This window comes from Solanum stenotomum, chromosome 8, assembly GCF_019186545.1.
Source record: "Solanum stenotomum isolate F172 chromosome 8, ASM1918654v1, whole genome shotgun sequence".
Lineage (NCBI taxonomy): Eukaryota > Viridiplantae > Streptophyta > Magnoliopsida > Solanales > Solanaceae > Solanum > Solanum stenotomum.
The window spans coordinates 12,661,283-12,682,364 of NC_064289.1; the positions used below are offsets into that span (position 1 = coordinate 12,661,283).

At 36.8% G+C, this 21,082-nt stretch overlaps 1 protein-coding gene across 1 annotated transcript; it reads left to right on the forward strand.

Moving 5' to 3' along the window:
• The first annotated feature begins 17,331 nt into the window (after window positions 1-17,331).
• Window positions 17,332-20,053, forward strand: LOC125873498 (uncharacterized). The gene is made up of 9 exons (XM_049554426.1): window positions 17,332-17,389; window positions 17,739-17,848; window positions 17,926-18,070; window positions 18,178-18,377; window positions 18,626-18,722; window positions 18,826-18,962; window positions 19,073-19,114; window positions 19,385-19,597; window positions 19,944-20,053. The coding sequence occupies exons 1-9, from the start codon at window positions 17,332-17,334 to the stop codon at window positions 20,013-20,015; spliced, it is 1,074 nt and encodes a 357-aa protein (XP_049410383.1). The 3' UTR covers window positions 20,016-20,053.
• The last annotated feature ends 1,029 nt before the right edge of the window (window positions 20,054-21,082 follow it).

The window sequence follows — 21,082 nt, forward strand, 5'->3', positions numbered from 1 at the left end:
TTACAATTCAATTTGTTCAATGCTTTTTGACTATTAATTGATATTTTTGACAGAATATTACTCTAAGTTATCAACAATTTAAAGAAGAGAGTGTAAAAGGAGTTAAAAAGAAAATAATGTGAGTATTAGTAGAGAGAGTGTAAGAAAATAAAACAATATTTTCTTGATTTTTTCTATTTGAATTGGGTTGAAGAGAATAAAATAATAATTTTAAATATATACTTTTTATCATAAATAATTAATGTTTTTCTTTAAAAAATTAACACATAATTTATTCTTGATAAAAAATTGAGCCCCTAAAATTGGGGGCTAAGGCCAATGCCTTATTTTTGTATATATAGAGCCGGCCTTGTTAATGAGTTTCTTTATTGGTTAATACAGGGTGCCCTTTTAATTAATATAGGTCGAGGTGGTGTTTTAGATTATGAGGCTGTTTATAATAATCTTAAAATTGGGACATTTGGGAGGATTAGGAATTGATGTTGCTTGGAGTGAACCATTTGATCCTCTTAATCCAATTCTTCAACTTCCTAATGTTATAATTACACCTCATGTTGCTGGTGTCACTCAATCCTCCTTTAGATACATGGCCAAAGTATGTCTCATTCCATCGATATGTACTTTCATCTGTCTCAAATTATCTGTTGTGACTTGTGATTTTTAAAAACAGTTAACTCAAATTGTCAATTTTAGAAGTCCAAGACTAAATGACTTATTTACCCTACTTTATTTTTAATGGTAATTGTTCTTGAAAATCACATACACCTCGAATAAATATTTAACGAAGAGAGATTATATTTTAAAACATAAATAAAGGTAAAAAATAGTTTTTTTTTAATATAAACAAACCTCTCCTGATTGATTTTTTCTTATGGAGTACTGTGGTTGTATAAAAGAAATACGACAGGTATTTTGAGGCGAAGAAAATATATATCTATATTCTTGTATCTGATACATGAAAATTTTAAATTATAGGTTGTTGGGGACGTTGCTCTTCAACTCCATGCAGGAAAAACGTCTTATATTGAAATAGAAATCGTCAACTGAAGCAGTATACTAAAGAATTATTCTTTATATCATGTACTTTGAAATATAGACATATCATCTACTAATTTAGGCAGAGATAGATTCAAGATTTGGAGGTTGTGGGTGCCACATAGTCCAAATAGGATAAACGGATCGATTTGTTCAATTTTGGGCTTCGATTCGCGTTTTATATCTTTTCAATTTATATAGACTAATGATCGAATATGCAGATTTCTTTAGCAATACTTTTTTCTAGATTGTGAAATTAAATATTCTTAAACAGTTCATTCGTTTTCTAACAAGATTAAGGCCCTGTATTCTAAAACTTTGAGAAAAAAAAGTGATTTTTCACATAAGAAAGTTGAACATGTATAAATCATCTAATATTATCATCTCAATATATTTATACTTGGTCTTTGTGTATTTTTACAGATATTTAGTTGTGAAAAAAATCAAGAATCATAGCTTCAACACAATTATCTTCACTTAACGCGGATATTAGGAACATATTAAAATAAATGTTAAACTTAAAAGTAAATATATATATTTTCTTATTAATATTTATGTGATGTTTTAAAATTTAATACTCACTAATATAAAATATGAATGCATATACGTAACAACAACAACGAAAACCTAGCAAGACGTATCTTTTCTTAAAAATCTAAAAATCAATTAATGCCAACGAAAACCTAGCAAGACATATCTTTTCTTCAAAAAACTAAAAATCAATTAATGCAAAACAGAGTTAATTTAAATTAATAAACAATAAGAACAATTTTTTTTAAAAACCATTTTCGGTCCACAGCTGGACCTATTTTATTAACTAAATAACAGAGAAAACTAGTTCCTTACAGTTTAGGCCCAAATGGTCCTTCCTAAAAAAAAAACAAGGAACCAGAAGGTTTCCTAATCTAGACATTGTTCAAAGAGGTGTTCTAGACTCTTCTCAAGCTCGACGAGAAGCTGGAGTGCCGCTTGAATTTCCAGCTCCATCCATGGTTGTGGGCGCCATCTTTCCATGGTAAGTTTCTATGCTTTCTTGCCTTCATCTAAGGCTGGGCACCAGACTGGAATGGGACCACCGGACCAGAACGGGACGGTTTTGACCGGATTGTTGACTAGCACCGGGATGAACCGAATCGGAACTACCGGGATTGAGGCTCAGTTTCGTCCCGTCCCGTCCCGTCCCACTATATACCGGGATAGAATCAGGACAGACCGGAATGGATCGAAAGGGAACGGGATGGGATAAACGGGACGACACATATAGCTATTTCAAAAAATAATTATTTTTTTTGAGTTATTTTGAATTACAAAAATACGAATGTTTTTTTAATTTTTCTAAGTTATATTAGTTTATAGTATTTAAGTTTTAAAATTTATAATAATTTTACTTAAGTTTATTTTAAAGATATTTTTTTTAATTTTTACGTATATAAGTTTGTAAGTTAAGTTTAATAATTTTTTTTTTTTAAGTTTTTGAGCTTATGTAGTTATGTTATAAGTTTTAAAGATTTGAATATTTTGAAGTTTATAAGTTATTAAGTTATACTTATAACTTGTAAGTTAAATAACCTAAGTTTGTAGTTTTAAAAAATTAAATAAACAAAAAAGAAATGCTAATAAAAGTAAATAATGACAAAAATATTATTTTTTATTTTAATTAAAAATGATTTACGGGACCGGATCGGACCGAATCGGACCGAAATGAACCAGTACCGGTACCAAATCATGATACCATTACGTTCCGTGTACCGGTTCAATGTATCCCATCCCGTCTCGAATACTACCGGACCGGAACGGACCAGAATGGTACCGAAACGGTACCGGTACAATCCGTTCCGATGCCCAGCCTTACCTTCATCCTTTATCTCCTCCGATCTGACTGGGGTTGACTTCAGGTGGGCTAATTTCATCCTTAATGAGTTGAAGATCTATCTTCTTAAGTTCACCCTCCCTATATTTTCCTTTCCTTCCCTTCCCTTCTATTTATCACTGTAACCAACTGTCTGTCGTGCCGATGTAGATCTTCGTGTTCTTCAATGTTGACGTTTGGTTCGGGCTGTTGTGTTGGGAGGCTCCATCTTCTTTTTGGTGTAACTTGCTGGTAGCCAGGACCACTAGCTAGGTTACATATTTCCTTTGTCCTCTCTTTGGCAATGATACTTGTGCTATTAGTTTTGAGCTTTTGTAATATGAGACTTGCTTTATGTTTATCACTGTTGCGTGCCTGCTCTTCCCTCTTCCCCTGTTATTTCTGATCCCTATCATTGTATATTTACTTTCCTAGTCCTAATTCTGAGGTTAGGAATTTGTGTTTTGTCAATGTTTATACACTTCCTTATGTTTGTTGGTAACTCGTTAAAGCTGTGATACTCTTTCTTCTCTTGTGAGTCTATGACTTCATTCGCCAAAGCATCTGCTACTGTGTTCCTTCCCTGAATGTATGAATTACTTGTCCTTGCATTGAATGGAGTTTAACCCTTATATCTTCTATTAGCTCTATTAGTTCCCATGGGACCTTCCATTGCTTGTTAATCATTTTCTTGAGTGCTAAAGAATCTGTTTCGATCGTCATTCCTTTTAGACTGTAAGACTGACAGAATTCCAAAGCTTCCTTAATTGCTAATGTTTTTGCTTCTGTATTGGAAGTCACTTTTCACGCCCCGAGCTACCCTTGAGACGCGGACACGAGACCTAGGACCACAAGTAATCCCAAGCTAACCCTGCTGGCATGATCATGAGCATACTAAAGAAAATAAACTGATGCGGAAGCTAATTCATAAATAAATCTGAAAAGATGGGGAATACCCATATACTATAACTGAATATATCAAATCTGAGAGTTTAATACAAAAGAAATATCAAACTCAAAATACTAAGCTGAATCTAACTATGTCTGAAATAAGCCTCTAAACTGACTAGAAATGTTAGGACATGCCCCAATTAGATCTAGCAAAACTGAAACTAAAGACTAAAAGCGATAAAGATAAACATGTCACTAGTCCTCGAAGAATGAGGACTCACCACTGATGCTGCTGAACTGGAGATCGGGAACCGATCTAACGTTATCTGGATGCTGAGAACCTGAACCTACATCACGAGAAGATGTAGCGCACGTATGCGTCAGTACTTGAAAGGTACTGAGCATGCAGGATAGAGTAAAGCTGAAATAACATATAACTGAACAAAGCAATAAAGCAATGAAATAATTTGAACATGAAAATACTGAATACTGAGCTAACTGATGCAATGACCAAATTTATAACATGCTGAGACTGAATACTGACTGTACTGAAATACGGTCAATGCAATAGAGTCTGACTGAACTGTGAGAGCTACTAATAACCGACATAAAACCACATGAGCTAAATGTGGAGTCCGATGTATACGCCCCATCGAGAGGACCCAATATACCCTGCCAGAGGTATAGAGGCATGCTGGCGTGATCACTAAACTGATGTTGCCCATAGAGGGGACTTACACCTACGTGGCTCGTAGTTCTGTAACTACTGGATAGCTCGAAACTGAACATGCAAACTGAGAATGCAACAATTAATCTGATAATGATGCATTCATAAACTGAGGCATGTAAAAACTGAATACTGAAATATCTGACCTAGCATGTGTAATTTAAGAACTGAAGAAATACATAGCTAGGGTTCTGAAATTCATGCGAGAAACTGAGCAATAACCTGATAATCTGATTTGGAACATTTAAATAACTAATTCATGATGATCTATTCAAATTCTAGGAACCCTAGGCTTGTTCATAATCATGGAATCAAGAATCTGACTGAATTCTAGGGACCTAATGGGCGAAAGGAACCCACTAGTGAAATCTCACATACCTAGTGACGAATTCCACGGAGAAATCTTTCGATTTTGGGGCTGGAACTGAAGAAACCTCGCTGCATTCTTGAACTAGGGTTCTTGACCTTTTTCTCCTATCTTGATTCTAATTTTCTAAGTTTTGATTAATGATTTTGACTAAGGTAAGTTCTAGTTATGTTTCTAGGTTTAAACTGACTAAAACCTCATGATTTAGGGTAAAAAAGACGTATCTTAGGGGTTAAACGAAATAGGAAAAGACCAAAAAACCCCTGAATTAGCTGCTGTCGGAGTGACTGATGGACTGGACTGACGGGCCGTCATTCAATCGACGGTCCGTCGATTGGGTCCGTAGGTCGAGTCTGCCCGACAGGGCTTCACTAAAACAAGCATAACTTTTTACTCGGAGGTCAGAATTTAGTAAACTCGATGGCGTTGGAAAGATAATTCAATTATCTATCTAACCATATGTTATGGGACACATAATTCATTTTGTGATAAGATTTATGACCATCTAAATTTGACCCATCAATAATTTTCAGCAAACTGGTTGCTGACCTTCATCTACGGTCAGACCTATAGACCGTGGATCGATTGACGGTCCGTGCTGGTCGACCGTAGTTTGTGTCAGAGGCTTGGTAAGGGAAGTCTCGATCCACGGACACAGACCATGGACCGTGGTCTGATCTACGGACCGTGGGTCTGTCTGTGAGTCGGGACTTAGCCAAATTTTCTTATTGAGTTCTGGGGAAGTTTTCTGTCACGAACCACGGACCTGCAGGACGGACCGTAAGTCCATCTACGGTCCGTGAGTGCCACCTGTAACACTAGAAATCTGAAATCTCTATTTTCGGATACGGGGTGTTACATTATCTCCCCCTTGGGACTATTCGTCCTCGAATGAAGACTAAACTAGGTGAAATGGAGGGAAAGGGCTGCAATCCCTACCACTAAACACTGAGAACTGAATTTCTAACTGAACTGAGTTTCAAGAACATGCAAATACGCTGAAAATGCAAGTACAAACTGAAGGGACATGATTCTAAGACTGAATATTCGCATGAATGACTGAAAAACCGAAGAGGAACTATTACCTCAAGCTGGAATGGAATCGGAAGGAAAGAGGTGAGGATATTTGGACTTCATGGCTGCTTCTGCTTCCCAAGTAGCTCCCTCTACGGACTGACTCTTCCACAAAACCTTGACTGAAGCGACTTCTTTATTTCTCAACCTTCTAACCTGACGATTGAGAATCTCAACTAGTACATCCTTATAAGAAAGGCTATCTTTCACGACCACACTCTCTAATGGCACAATGGATGCTGGATCACCCACACCCTTCTTCAAAAGAGCAATGTGAAAGACTGGGTGTACTGTTGCTAAGTCTGCTGGCAACTCTAACTCATAAGCCACTTTACCAATCCTTTTCAAGATCCGGTAAGGGCCTACATATCTGGGATTGAGCTTCTCTTTCTTGCCAAATCTCATCACCCCTTTCATAGGTGACACTTTCAGGAAAACCCAATCATCAACTTGGAACTCTAGTTCCCTTCTTCTCACATCTGCATAAGACTTATGGCGACTCTGGGCAGTCTTAAGTCTATCTCTAATAAGTTGCACTTTCTCTATAGAATCAAGGACTGAATCTGGTCCTATCAAGGTTGCTTCACCTACTTCAAACCAACCAACTGGAGATCTACATCTACGCCCATACAATGCCTCATAAGGGGCCATCTGAATGTTGGAATGGTAGCTATTGTTGTAGGCGAACTCTATAAGAGGAAGGTGATCATCCCAACTACCCTTGAAGTCGATCACACAAGCTCTCAACATGTCCTCCAAGGTCTGAATGGTACGCTCTGCCTGACCATCCGTCTGCGGATGAAATGTGGTGCTAAGATTAACCTGAGTACCAAGACCCTTCTGAAATGACTTCCAGAAATGAGAGGTAAATTGAGGACCTCTATCAGAGATGATAGACAAAGGAACCCCATGCAACCTCACAATCTCATTAATGTAAAGCTTGGCGTAATCCTCCGCCGAATCTGTAGTCTTGACCGCCAAAAAGCGAGAAGACTTAGTAACCCTATCAACAATCACCCAAATGGAGTCATGCTGTCTGCGAGTACGAGGTAAACCTGTGATGAAGTCCATGTTGATCACTTCCCACTTCCAAGTAGGAATGTCAATCTCTTGAATCATACCTCCTGGTTTCTGATGTTCTACCTTGACTTGCTAGCAATTGGGGCACTTAGCCACAAAGTCTGCTATATCTCTTTTCATACCATTCCACCGATAGACTTCCCGCAGATCACGGTACATCTTAGTGTCGCCTGGATGAATAGAATATCTGGAATTGTGAGCTTCTGCGAGAATATGTTGTCTCAATTCACCCACATCAGGAACACACAATCTGCCTTGATAGCGAAGTACACCATCTCCCCCTTGGGAGAAAACCTTCTCTCTCTGATTGTGGACTGCACCCTTAAGTTCAAGCAAGATTGGATCACTATCTTGCTTTTCCTTAACCTCTACCACTAAAGAAGATTCTGCCCCATTCTGAACCGTTACACCACCATCTGATATGCTCATAAGACGAACTCCTAGGCGAGCAAGTCTGTGAACATCCTGTGCTAGTTCTCTCATTTCTTCCTCAACATGTGCTACACTACCCATGAATAATTTGCTAAGAGCATCTGCTACTACATTCGCCTTACCCGGATGGTAATGCACACTCATATCATAATTTTGAGGAACTCAAGCCACCTTCTCTGGCGAAGATTCAACTCTTTCTGGGTGAATACATACTGAAGGCTCTTATGGTCTGTGAACACATCTACATAAACACCATATAAGTAGTGTCTCCAAATCTTGAGTACAAACACCACTGCTGCAAGCTCGAGGTCATGAGTTGGATAATTCTTCTCATGTACCTTAAGCTGTCTGGAAGCATAAGCTATAACCTTACCTCGCTGCATCAACACACAACCTAGGCCGACCCTGGATGCATCACAATAGATCACATAACCATCTGAACCCTCTGGTAGAGTCAAGACAGGAGCTGTAGTCAACCTAGTTTTCAATTCTGCAAAGCTTTTCTCACAATCATCTGACCATTGGAACTTAACCTTTTTTCTGAGTTAACTTAGTCAATGGAGAGGATGTAGATGAAAATCCTTCCACAAACAGTCTGTAATAGCCCGCTGGACCCAAGAAACTTCTGATATCTGTAGCAGAGGTAGGTCTGGGCCATTGTTTCACTGCTTCTATGTTCTGGGAATCTACTCGAATTCCTTCACTAGACACAATATGCCCAAGGAAGGCAACTGATTGTAACCAAAACTCGCATTTGTTAAATTTTGCAAATAACTGGCGATCTTTAAGAGTTTGCACAACAACTCTCAAATGACTTGCATGTTCTTCCTCATTCCTAGAGTAAATGAGGATATCATCAATAAAGACGATAACGAACAAGTCCAAGTACTGCTTGAACACTCTGTTCATCAAATCCATGAAAGCTGCAGGAGTATTGGTTAGTCCAAATGACATAACTACAAATTCGTAATGACCATACCGAGTTCTAAAGGCTGTCTTCGGAATATCACTATCTCTGACTCTAAGCTGATGATAACCTGATCTGAGGTCTATCTTTGAGAAATGACTAGCACCTTGAAATTGGTCAAACAAGTCATCAATCCTGGGGATAGGATACTTATTCTTGATTGTGACTTTGTTCAACTGCCTATAGTCAATACACATTCTGAGAGAACCATCTTTATTCTTCACGAACAACACTGGTGCACCCCATGGCGAAATACTGGGTCTGATGAAGCCCTTATCTAGAAGGTCTTTCAACTGTTCTTTCAATTTCTTAAGCTCAGTTGGAACCATTCTGTAAGGAGGGATAGAGAATAGGTTGGGTATCTGGAAGGAGATCAATTCCAAAGTCTATTTCCCTTTCGGGAGGAACTTCAGGAAGATCTTCTGGGAACACTTCTGGAAACTCACTGACTACAGGAACTGACTCAAGAGTTGGGGATTCAGAACTAGAATCCTTAACTCGAACTAGATGATAGAAATAACCCTTAGAGATCATCTTTCTGGCCTTAAGGTAAGAAATGAAGCGACCTATAGGCGTTAAGCTACTACCCGTCCATTCTAGGATTGGTTCGTCTGGAAACTGAAAACGAACAATCCTAGTTCTACAATCAACTGAGGCATAACATGAATGTAACCAATCCATGCCTAGAATGACATCGAAGTCTACCATTTCTAACTCTACAAGATCTGCTGAGGTGACTTTCTGAGAGACTGTGACAGGGCAATTTTTGTATACCCGTTTAGGTATAACTGGGTCACCGACTGGAGTAGAGACTGAGAAAGGTTCTGAAAGAGTTTCTGGGCTAACACTGAATTGGACTGCTATGTAAGGAGTTACAAAAGACAAAGTTGCCCCTGGATCTAACAATGCATAAACATCAAGATCAAAGACTCGTAATGTACCAGTGACTACATCAGGAGAATCTTCCTGATATTGACGAGCCTGAAGGGCATAGAGCTTGTTTTGGCGCTGTCCGCCACCAGTACCAGAAGAGTTACCCTGCTGAGTCGGGCGACTTGCTGGTGCTGCTGAAGTTGTAGACTGAGCTCTACCATTATTTCCTCTTTGACCTTGTCTAGAAGGACAATCCTTCAATCTATGACCAGACTGACTACACCCAAAACATCCTTCCTTACCTGCAAGGCACTCGTTCGGATGGTTCTTACTACATTTCGGGCAAGTTGGGTAGGTTTTGGTGCCTGAAACACTACCTTGAGACTTAGAGCCTGACGCCCTACCTTTCTGATCATTACGGAACCTGGGGGATGGAACACTAGCTGATGAAGGAGCTGGAGTCGAAGACTTCTGTTGAAACTGCCAGCGATTTCCACCACCCGATTTCTGTTGAGAATAATCATAGTTACCTGTTCTGGCTTTCTTTGTCTCCTTAGCTCGTTCTCTAAGCTTATCACCCTCAACTTGCTGAGCATGAGTCATGAGCCTAGAGATGTTCATATCTCCCAACAACATAGCATTCCTGCACTCTGTTTTCACTAAGTCTGACACTCCACACAGAACTTATTCATTTGAGCCCTGGAATCAGCAACCATGTGAGGAGCATACCTGGAGAGTTGGTTAAACTTGAGCCCATACTCTTGGACAGTCATGTTACCCTGCCTCAAGTTCATAAATTCTTGGGCCCTTGCTTCTCTCAACTCTATGGGGAAAAACCTGTCCAGAAAGGTTTCGCTGAAACAATCCCAAGTAATAGGAGCGACATTTGTACCCCTGTTCTCCTTCCACTGAGTATACCATATATGAGCCGCATCTTTAAGTTGGTAAGATGCTAACCCAACCCGATCATTCCCAGTGACCTGCATTACCTCAAAGATTTTCTTGATCTCATCCAAGAAATTCTGGGATCTTCACCAGTCTGCGATCCTAAGAACTCAGGCGGATTCATCCTAACAAAGTCACGGACCCTTGATGCTGTTGATCCACCATTTGCATCCACAGGAGCTTGAACCCGCTGATTGTTCTGGTTAGCGACACTCTGAGCCAACATCTGAATGGCATTCCTGAATTCAGCATTTGAGACTTCATAATCCAAAACTGGAGGAGCTGTGTTTGCATTCCTGGCATTCGCATTTCTGGCGTTAGCTCTACTAGGAGGCATGATCTGAAACGTAGAACGTCGAGTTAGAATGAAATTAGATCATACCTTACGCACGATAGGAGTAACAAGAAAATGAAGATTTTTCCTAAGACACTTTGTAGCCTCCCTCTCATTAGATGTGGTGCGCACTACACACCCATGAAAAGGACTCTACCTAGTGCGGCTTTTCAGACATCCTAGGACACTTAAACCTAATGCTCTAATACCAAGTTTGTCACGCCCCGAGCTACCCCCTAGACGCGGACACGGGACCTAGGACCACAAGTAATCCCAAGCTAACCCTGCTGGCATGATCATGAGCATACTAAAGAAAATAAACTGATCCGGAAGCTAATTCATAAATAAATCTGAAAAGATGGGGAATACCCACATACTATAACTGAATATATCAAATCTGAGAGTTTTATACAAAAGAAATATCAAACTCAAAATACTAAGCTGAATCTAACTATGTCTGAAATAAGCCTCTAAACTGACTAGAAATGTTAGGACATGCCCCAACTAGATCTAGCAAAACTGAAACTAAAGACTAAAAGCGATAAAGATAAACATGTCACTAGTCCTCGAAGAATGAGGACTCACCACTGATGTTGTTGAACTGGAGGTCGGGAACCAATCTAAGCGTGATCTGGATGCTGAGAACCTGAACCTACATCACGAGAAGATGTAGCGCACGTATGCGTCAGTACTTGAAAGGTACTGAGCATACAGGATAGAGTAAAGCTGAAATAACATATAACTGAACAAAGCAATAAAGCAATGAAATAATTTGAACATGAAAATACTGAATACTGAGCTAACTGATGCAATGACCAAATTTATAACATGCTGAGACTGAATACTGACTGTATTGAAATACGGTTAATGCAATAGAGTCTGACTGAACTGTGGGAGCTACTAATAACCGACATAAAACCACATGAGCTAAATGTGGAGTCCGATGTATACGCCCCATCGAGAGGACCCAATATACCCTGCCAAAGGTATAGAGGCATGCTGGCGTGATCACTAAACTGATGTTGCCCATAGAGGGGACTTACACCTACGTGGCTCGTAGTTTTGGGACTATATGGGTACGCTGAAACCCTAGTCCAACTCGGTATTATGCTACTCCCAATGAATTAAATAGTTAACTGGTTATGACTGAATTTCTGTAAATACTGGATAGCTCGAAACTGAACATTCAAACTGAGAATGCAACAATTAATCTGATAATGATGCATTCATAAACTGAGGCATGTAAAATTGAATACTGAAATATCTGACCTAGCATGTGTAATTTAAGAACTGAAGAAATACATAGCTAGGGTTCTGAAATTCATGCGAGAAACTGAGCAATAACTTGATAATCTGATTTGGAATATTTAAATAACTAATTCATGATGATCTATTCAAATTCTAGAAACCCTAGGTTTGTTGATAATCATGGAATCAAGAATCTGACTGAATTCTAGGGACCTAATGGGCGAAAGAAACCCACTAGTGAAATCTCACATACCTGGTGACGAATTCTACGGAGAAATCTTTCGATTTCAGGGCTGGAATTGAAGAAACCTCGCTGCATTCTTGAACTAGGGTTCTTGACCTTTTTCTCCTATCTTGATTCTAATTTTCTAAGTTTTGATTAATAATTTTGACTAAGGTAAGTTCTAGTTATGTTTCTAGGTTTAAACTGACTAAAACCTCATGATTTAGGGTCAAAAAGACGTATCTTAGGGGTTAAACGAAATAGGAAAAGACCAAAAGACCCCTGAATTAGCTGTTGTCGGAGTGATTGACAGACTTGACTGACGGGCCGTCATTCAATCGACGGTCCGTCGATTGGGTGCGTAGGTCGAGTCTGCCCGACAGAGCTTCACTAAAACGAGCATAACTTTTTACTTGGAGGTCGGAATTTAGTAAACTCAGTGGCGTTGGAAAGATAATTCAATTATATATCTAACCATAAGTCATGGGATACATAATTCATTTTGTGCTAAGAGTTATGACCATATGAAGTTGACCCATCAACAATTTTCAGCTAATTGGTTGCTGACCTTCATCTACGGCCAGACCTACGGACCGTGGATCGATTGACGGTCCGTGCTGGTCGACCGTAGTTTGTGTCAGAGGCTGGGTAAGGAAAGTCTCGATCCACGGACATAGACCACGGACCGTGGTCTGATCTATGGACCATGGTCTGATCTACGAACCGTGGGTCTGTCCGTGAGTCGGGACTTAGCCAAATTTTCTGACTGAGTTCTGGGGAAGTTTTCTGTCACGAACCACGGACCTGCAAGACGGACCGTGAGTCCATCTACGGTCCGTGGATGGTGTCCGTGAGTGCCACCTGTAACACCAGAAATCTGAAATCTCTATTTTCGGATACGGGGTGTTACATCACTCTTATACCTCTAGCAGCTGCATAAACCAGGTCCCCCCTTTCATCCCTTGCACAAAAAGCCAACGAGCTCTTCCCCGGATTACCCCTACACGTACCATCAGTGTTGCATTTTACCTTGCCTCTGTCGGGAAACTTCCAAGTAACACTATAATAATGTAATCTTGGTTTGTACTCTTTAAAAAATGTAACAATGTGAGGCCAACTTTCATTGCCTATTTTAATCCAAGGGTACAAAGTTTTGACAAGTTTCCTAATCATTTCCTGCACTTGGTATATCATGTGACTGAGAGTCACCTTTCCTCCATGTTTAGTCTCATTCCCCCTCTTCCATAGAGTCCACATTATGATTGTTGGAATGGCTCTATAAACTGCTTCAAGCTTTGGTGTTGTTTGCATGCTCCACCAAGTATTTATGAGGTATTTCAGAGTCATTTCTTCTATGGCAATTTCTGCACAAATAGCAAACTGCCTCCATAGTTTTTTAGCTATGGGTGCTGTTAGAAATAAATGTGTCATGGTTTCTTCTGCCTTTTTCTCACAACACCAGCATCTGGACATAATATTGATCTTCATTCTCTTCAGATTGTCATCTGTGGCTATCCTCATTTTCCAGACCTTCCATAGGAAGAAATTCATTTTGAAAGGTATCCCTTTTACCTAAATGCTTCTATTCTCCTCCGTTTTTTATTGCTTTTGCCTCACCAGATCCCAGGCTGATGTTATAGTAAAAATGAAAAAAGAAGCGAGTGAAAGGAGCAAGCAAAAAACTTTTTGAAAAAAAGTAAGATAAAACGAATGATGCTGACGAGTTTCAAAATTTTGTCTCGAATGTGTCGAGTGATGACCTTTGTCAGTGGCACTAATCAACATTTCATTACTTTGGATGCCAAACTTAATATATAACGGTTTATTCTACATATATACCTCTATATGCAGAGTTTTAATCAAGGTTCGTGGGTGGCGTGACACCTCCACCGTTGAACATAGATCCGCCCTTGAATTTAGGGAAGCTTCGTTCTTGAGAGCTAAGGGATGACCCAGGGAAATTTCTTGACAGATTTCTACGAATTCTAGTGCTAAAGGTAAGGAAATTACTCCCCTAATCCGTATTTAGATTCTTAGAGCTTAGAATCTTGGGTAATTATCGTTGAGGGAGGGTTTTGGCCTGAAGTTAATGGTGGGGAAAACCCTAGTTGAGTTGGCCTTGGATTGATAGTTTGATTATTATCCTGATAAATTAGGCCTTGTTTATTGATCCTTGTGCTAATTACTTGTTTTAGACCAAGAACAAGTTGAAAGACTCCGAAAAGGAAGGCTCAAGTGTCTTAAGAGTATTCAGGCTTGGTTTCGAGGTAGCTGATGGTTTGATTTCCTGTTGTGTGATATATGCCGGTTAATTGCTTCATTGTATGCATGCATGTATGTGAATAGGGAAATGTGAATTAATCTAATGAAATGATTATGTGTGAACAATTACATGCCATGAACCTATTACTTGGTTGTATGACTATGAGCATTGTTCAATATGGGTGTGATTGTGATTGTGGTTGTGCTGACTCGATCGGGTGTCACGTTCCGACACATATATTGGATCGGGTGTCACGTTTCGACACATATATTGGATCAGGTGTCACGTTTCGACATATATATTGGATCGAGTGTCACGTTCCGACACATGTATATTGGTTCGGGTGTCACGTTCCGACACATGTATATTGGTTCAGGTGTCACATTTCGATACACTAACAGTTTGGGTGTGGATTCCATGAAAGGAACACTTGTGATTATTACGTTCATATCTGATTGTCATTGATATTGGGAAATTGTATGTTGCTCCTAAAATGATAACTGAATTATGCATTATGTATATATGTGTTGTAATTGCTTGCGTATATTGTGCTTACTGGAGTAGCCGCGTGATCCTACCAGTACACTGTGATTTCGTGTAGTGATATTACACTTGCTCTTTGTTTGTTGAGTACATGGCATCTTCAGGCGGCTACTGACAGACCTCAGTTAGGAGATCACTGACCGAGATCAGATTCAAGAGTGAGCCAGTTCTTTCAGGCTGCCATGGATCCCTCATTAGTTTAGTTCAATCTTTTCGAACTCAGACTATTTATTCATTCAGACATTTTGCTTATGTTAGTTTCGGGGTTGCATCCCCTTTTTCCTTAGACTTGTTGATTGGTAGAGTTTTGGTACAATGACTTTCAGGTTCTAGGAGTTGAACTTCCGCGATAATTATGTTAGTTGTTTTGTTTAAACCTTTAGAGTTTATGAGAACTCCATATTTAGTTCTTCATTTAAACCTGCTTCTATATCTTTAAATGGTGTAGTTTCTATAAATTCCTTAGTTGGGTTGTAGTAATGGTTCTCCCACAAAAGGGTTGGTGTGAGTGTCAATCACGGCGGTCTGGATTGTGACATGTGTTGATGGGAGATAGCATATACCCAATGAATTGAGCTACATGCAATCTGACACCGTCATTTTCAAAAAAAAAAAAAAGAAGAGAGAGAGAACAAGTGTTGTGTAAAATAGATGTGGTTTCATTCTTAATAAGTGATGGATTCTTCGGACATTCCTACATGTATTGCAAGGTGAAAGAAATTCCGCCTCTCATTACTTCTGTATTTCTAACTCAGAAACAAAACTCCTAACCTTTGGCATTGGCTGGAGTAATAGTGTAAGTTTGATTGCACTTTCATTACCATACCATCTTGCTTTTCGTGGCCTGCCATGAGAGCTTAAATATTCATTCCACGTTTATGAATGTTCTATTATATGATATCCTAACGTGAAATGTTAATTAGTACACCTTGAATTGTTTTGCAACTCTCATAACATTCGGCTAACAACTTGTTATTTGGCAATTCCCCAGTGGACATTATGGAAGCAGTCAATAGTGAAAATAAATATCGATAATAATATCATTTGGACGACCCATGATGCATCTATATAACGTGAAGTGTAAGAAAGTTAATTCAATAATTTCTTCCCTTTAATCTCATCTTTCAAATCATCGTACGTTAGACAATGTCCATAGTGTATTTGGGTTTGAAAGTGATTAAGGCGTCATGCGGAAGCTTATAATTGTAAAGCAAGGCTGATAAATTAGATGACAAAAACTTATACTAAAATTATAATATTATTATATGGTTTAGCCAATCGGCCTACATATGAAAAACTAATAATAAAGAAAATAGTAAAACTGTTGAGAGAAAAATCTTCCCATAAACTAAACTCTTAAACGTCTACATTGTGGATGATATTGTGTTATTCTATGAGAATATGAATCTTCAATTTATAGATCTCCAAATTTTTTCTCTAAGGAAAAAATAAGCCAAATATGAAAGAAAATTTCTTCTAGAAAAAGTAAAAACATTTATGATAATTGAAAATCAGGGCAAAACCTAACACATAGGACCTATATTTCCTAGTATTTATTTTACATGTGGAGAAAATAAAGTCCTCACCTGTGCTAGCTAACATTTATTTTTGGTTTAGAAAAGTTAGATTAAAATTAAAATTGGTGTGCTGAAGCTGACTTTTTGTGGTAACAAATTGGTTTTGAAAGTGAAATTTTATACCTGTCGTTTTTTTAAAATTTGTTCCATATATTAAAAATATTTTTTATTTGTTCATTTTAGCAAATTATAAATATTGATTCTTTTCGTCCAATATTACCAATATCGTTAAGTAATTATAAAAATAAAAAATTACTAGTAGTCAAACTTAAATTTTTAAAACATAATAAATAAAAATAATTTAGTAAAATAAACTCATAACGAATAGTTTCTGGAGATGAATGTAGTATTAATTGGTCCATGGCATACGCAATATATACTTTCTGTTTCTATTTAACTGTTGTGCTTATTAAAAAATAAATATTTTTTAATACTTGTCATTCACAAAATCAATTCATAAATAATATTATTCTTCTTATTTTATCCTCGAGAGTTATTTGTCTTAAAAATATGTATTTAACCAACATAGGAAAATTAAGTAATTAATTAATGTTCATTGGTCAAATTAATTGTAATCAAAATAAACCAATTCATGTTCATTTATTGAAAACTTGACTTTAAAGAACACTAAACTAGGATATAATGATAAAGTTACCTAGTTTCTCAAGGGATATGAACTAAAAATGATGACAACTAAATAAGAACGGGGAGTATCGAATTACCTATCACAAGCTTATAAGTGAATGAAATATCATAAGCATTCATGTGATTGTTCTCCAACAGTGTGGGAAGCAACATTATTTTTTCTCACTAACTCAATTTGGTGAATCCATATTAGTGTTTAAATTAATATTTTTTGGTCTTAATATCTACAGATCTTGCTTTCTAAATTTCATTAAGCATATGGAGAAGGGAACTGTGAGGAGATTACAAATTGAAGAATCGATTTTCCGTCAACAAGGTAAAAGTTGAAGTAGATAGTGAATCCAATTGATTTATCATGATTTACACAATCACAATTATACTCTTTTTTTTTTTTTTTACTAAAGGGGAATTTCTTTTTGGTTCAGTAAGTGATTCAAAGGACAAAAAAGATATTAGTAGTACTATTTTGTCGATAAATAGGACATTTAATTTGTTTATGATTACCATTTGTTTGTACTTTAATATACTTGTCCAGATTTGTTTCACACTTACTATTTGACGAGTTAAATTATTTATTTTTTAACTAGAACTTTTATTCAAACAATTACTACATAGTTATGTAGTCTTTAACTAGGGCCCCTTTAACTATTACAAATTTTTTTTAGGGGCAAACACGTCGTTGAATTATGTTACTCGTGTTCTATTTTGTGGACCTCACTTTCCAGATTCTCAGAATTTTACAAGAGAATACTTGAAAGACTATCCAATGGTTCAGGTACTGTAAAATTTATCTGTCGTTAGTGCATGTTTTTAAGTAGCGAATTAATTAGTATTTGTCACTTTAATTTGTAGATTGATGATATTCCACTTGAGAATGTGTCCGCTATGATTGGTGACTATGATATTTGTGTGGTTAAAAACTTCGAAATGAACTCTGATGTCATCTCTCGTGCCAAGAACATGAAGCTCATAATGCAATTTGGAGTTGGGCTCGATGGTCAACTTTCTTTAAATTTTCTCCCTATTTTTCCCTTCTAGTTTAGTTATTACCCAAATTTATTTTGTTTGATTAAATTTTTCATTGTTATAATTATTTTAATATAGGTGTTGACATAAATGCTGCGACAAAACAAGGAATAAAGGTGGCTAAAATTCCAAGTGGCGAAACTGGAAATGCTGCTTCATGTGCTGAAATGGCCATATATCTAATTTTGGCTCTTTTGCGTAAACAACATCAAATGGAAATTGCTGTGAAGCTTAAAAGGCTTGGGGAGCCAATTGGTGACACCTTGTTAGGGAAAATTGTGAGCTTCACATTCTAATTTTTTACTAGGGATGTAAATAGAACGGGACAAATCAAGTTTTGACCCGCCTACAAATTAATAGTAGTTATACATCTGTACAACTAAACTAATGCACATTCTCACCTTAATTTTTGACTTAGTATGGTCTATCGAATTAAAAATGAGTAAAATTAATTTATTCAAGCAAGAATTAATACATTAATTATACATATATTTTCCATGATCTGCTTAATTAATTGATTAATTAGGTGTTTATCATGGGCTTTGGAAACATTGGAGTGCATCTGGCAAAACGTTTGCGTCCATTTGATGTGAAAATAATTGCTACCAAAAGGAGCTGGAGAGGTAATTAATCAAGAGAGTATTAATTATTGTGAATTACTAGAGCATTATTTAACATTTAATAATATTTAAATTATGAATCCATGGATGCTAATTTAATTTCCAGGATTATGCATTGGGATTAATGGTACTAATTATAATTATGATGACCTGGTTGATGAGAGAGGAAGCCATGATGATATTTTAAAGTTTGCAAGCAAAGCTGATATTGTTGTCTCTTGTTTACCTATGACTACTGAAACTGTGAGACTCTTACTTCTTATTTATTTTTATTAAGATTTTTTAAGATAATAACTAGTGTTAATTGAGTGATCATATGATAATCCAACTCGATATATGTTGATCACATGCAGATTGGCATAGTGAATAATGATTTCATATCTGCGATGAAAAAGGTATGTTTTCTCCGCCATGATACTACAAGATCAAATTTCATTTCCACCTTTTAACAAGACAAAAATTTCTAAGTAATGTCATGAAAATAAAATTATTAGATGCGCGCTTGAGATAAACAAATAAAAAGAATATATCATTACACTGTTGTTTGTACTTGTAATATTTGTAAGCATATTTAACCTTCGATTAACTAGTGATGTTTTTGGTTCCTTTAATAGAAAATATATTTTGCAAGTGTGATTAATGAGTTTCTTTATTGATTAATGCAGGGTGCCCTTCTAATTAATATAGGTCGAGGTGGTGTTTTAGATTATGATGTTGTTTATAATAATCTTAAACTAGGACATTTGGGAGGATTAGGAATTGATGTTGCTTGGACTGAACCATTTGATCCTCTTAATCCAATTCTTCAACTTCCTAATGTTATAATTACACCTCATGTTGCTGGTGTCACTCAATCCTCCGTTAGATACATGGCCAAAGTATGTCTCATTCCATCAGCTATATCTACTTTCATCTGTCTCAAATTATCTGTCGTGATTTTTCTCAAATTATTTGTCAATTTTAGGAGTCCAACACAAAATGACTTATTTTTCCCTACTTTAATTGTTCCTGAAAATCACACACCTCGAATAAATATTTAACAAAGAGAGATTATATTTTAAAACATAAATAAAGGTAAAATAATTTTTTTAAAAAAAAAACCTCTCCTGATTAATATTTTCTTACGGAGTGTGTTAGTTAAAAATAAACACGACAGGTAATTTGAGGCGAAGAAAATATATATGTATATTCTTGTATCTTATACATGAAATTCTTAAATTATAGGTTGTTGGGGACGTTGCTCTTCAACTCCATGCAGGAAAAATGTCTTATATTGGAATAGAAATCGTCAACTAAAGCAGTATACTAAAGAAGTACTCTTTATATGATGTACATTGAAATATAGACATATCATCTACTAATTGCAATTGTTATAAAGTTTTATGTATTGATGTTGTAATTAGTATGTAAATAATCATATCAGTTATGAGGTAGTTAATTTGAAGTAAATAAATGTCTCATCAACAATTTTTGAACATTTACTAATTAGTTTGCTCTAACAAACATATCTTGTATTGAAATAGTACTCCGACCATACATGGTATTGAACAATGTCTAACACGACTATAAAGTCTACAAATTAACTATATGTTTGTGACCATTTGATGATATTTTGAAGTTCTTTCAAGCCAATTCTTTTCACGTAGTTTGCTATGGAGAAAGACTGTTTTTACATTCTCTTAATGTAATTATAGTTTATAGATATCCAGCAATAATAGTCAAAATTGAGGTAATTTCATGTCACATGTGAGAGTCTTGTCAATTGTCATAGTCAATCCCTTCCTATTGTCAATAAGTCGAGTTTTATATTTCTCATCTGTGTCTTAAGTCATATGCTTGATTATGTTTATTCGACTCATATAACTCTAAAATATGTGAATTTTGTGTGGCTGTGTGGTAATTTATATTATACCAACACTCAGGCTAGCAATATTGCACCAATTACGTAATCTAGGCAAATGTTTTGTCATGAATTTGTAACTGGAACAAGAGAGTTTGAAAACTGGAAACTCATTAAAGAGAATTGCAAGTAGAAAATCATTAGTCAAATAATAAGAGAAATAATGAGAGTTCTCATCGAGAGATATGTAAAGAAAATCGTTCTCGTTCTCATTCACAGGAAAAAAAAACAGATTTAGGAGCAACACAATCTCTGCAAAAGAGGACAGAAAAAAGGTTTTGTATTTAGCAAGGGATGCTGAATTGTTCCTCTATGAGTATCCTGATGCAAGACAACATCTGAAAAATGCACTCCTTTGGGACCAAAATGGAATGCTTAGATGTTATCATGGAGATTCAGCTCCCAGCCAATTCTCTATAGAAATTTTAACTAATAGGTAAAGAGCTATTACATTTTTTTTCCA

Coding starts and splice junctions, on each gene's coding strand:
- LOC125873498 (XM_049554426.1), top strand. CDS start 17,332: ATGGAGAAGGGAACTGTGAGGAGATTACAAATTGAAGAATCGATTTTC. Junction 18,723..18,825: donor TACCAAAAGGAGCTGGAGAG/GTAATTAATCAA, acceptor TTTAATTTCCAG/GATTATGCATTGGGATTAAT. Junction 18,963..19,072: donor TACCTATGACTACTGAAACT/GTGAGACTCTTA, acceptor GATCACATGCAG/ATTGGCATAGTGAATAATGA.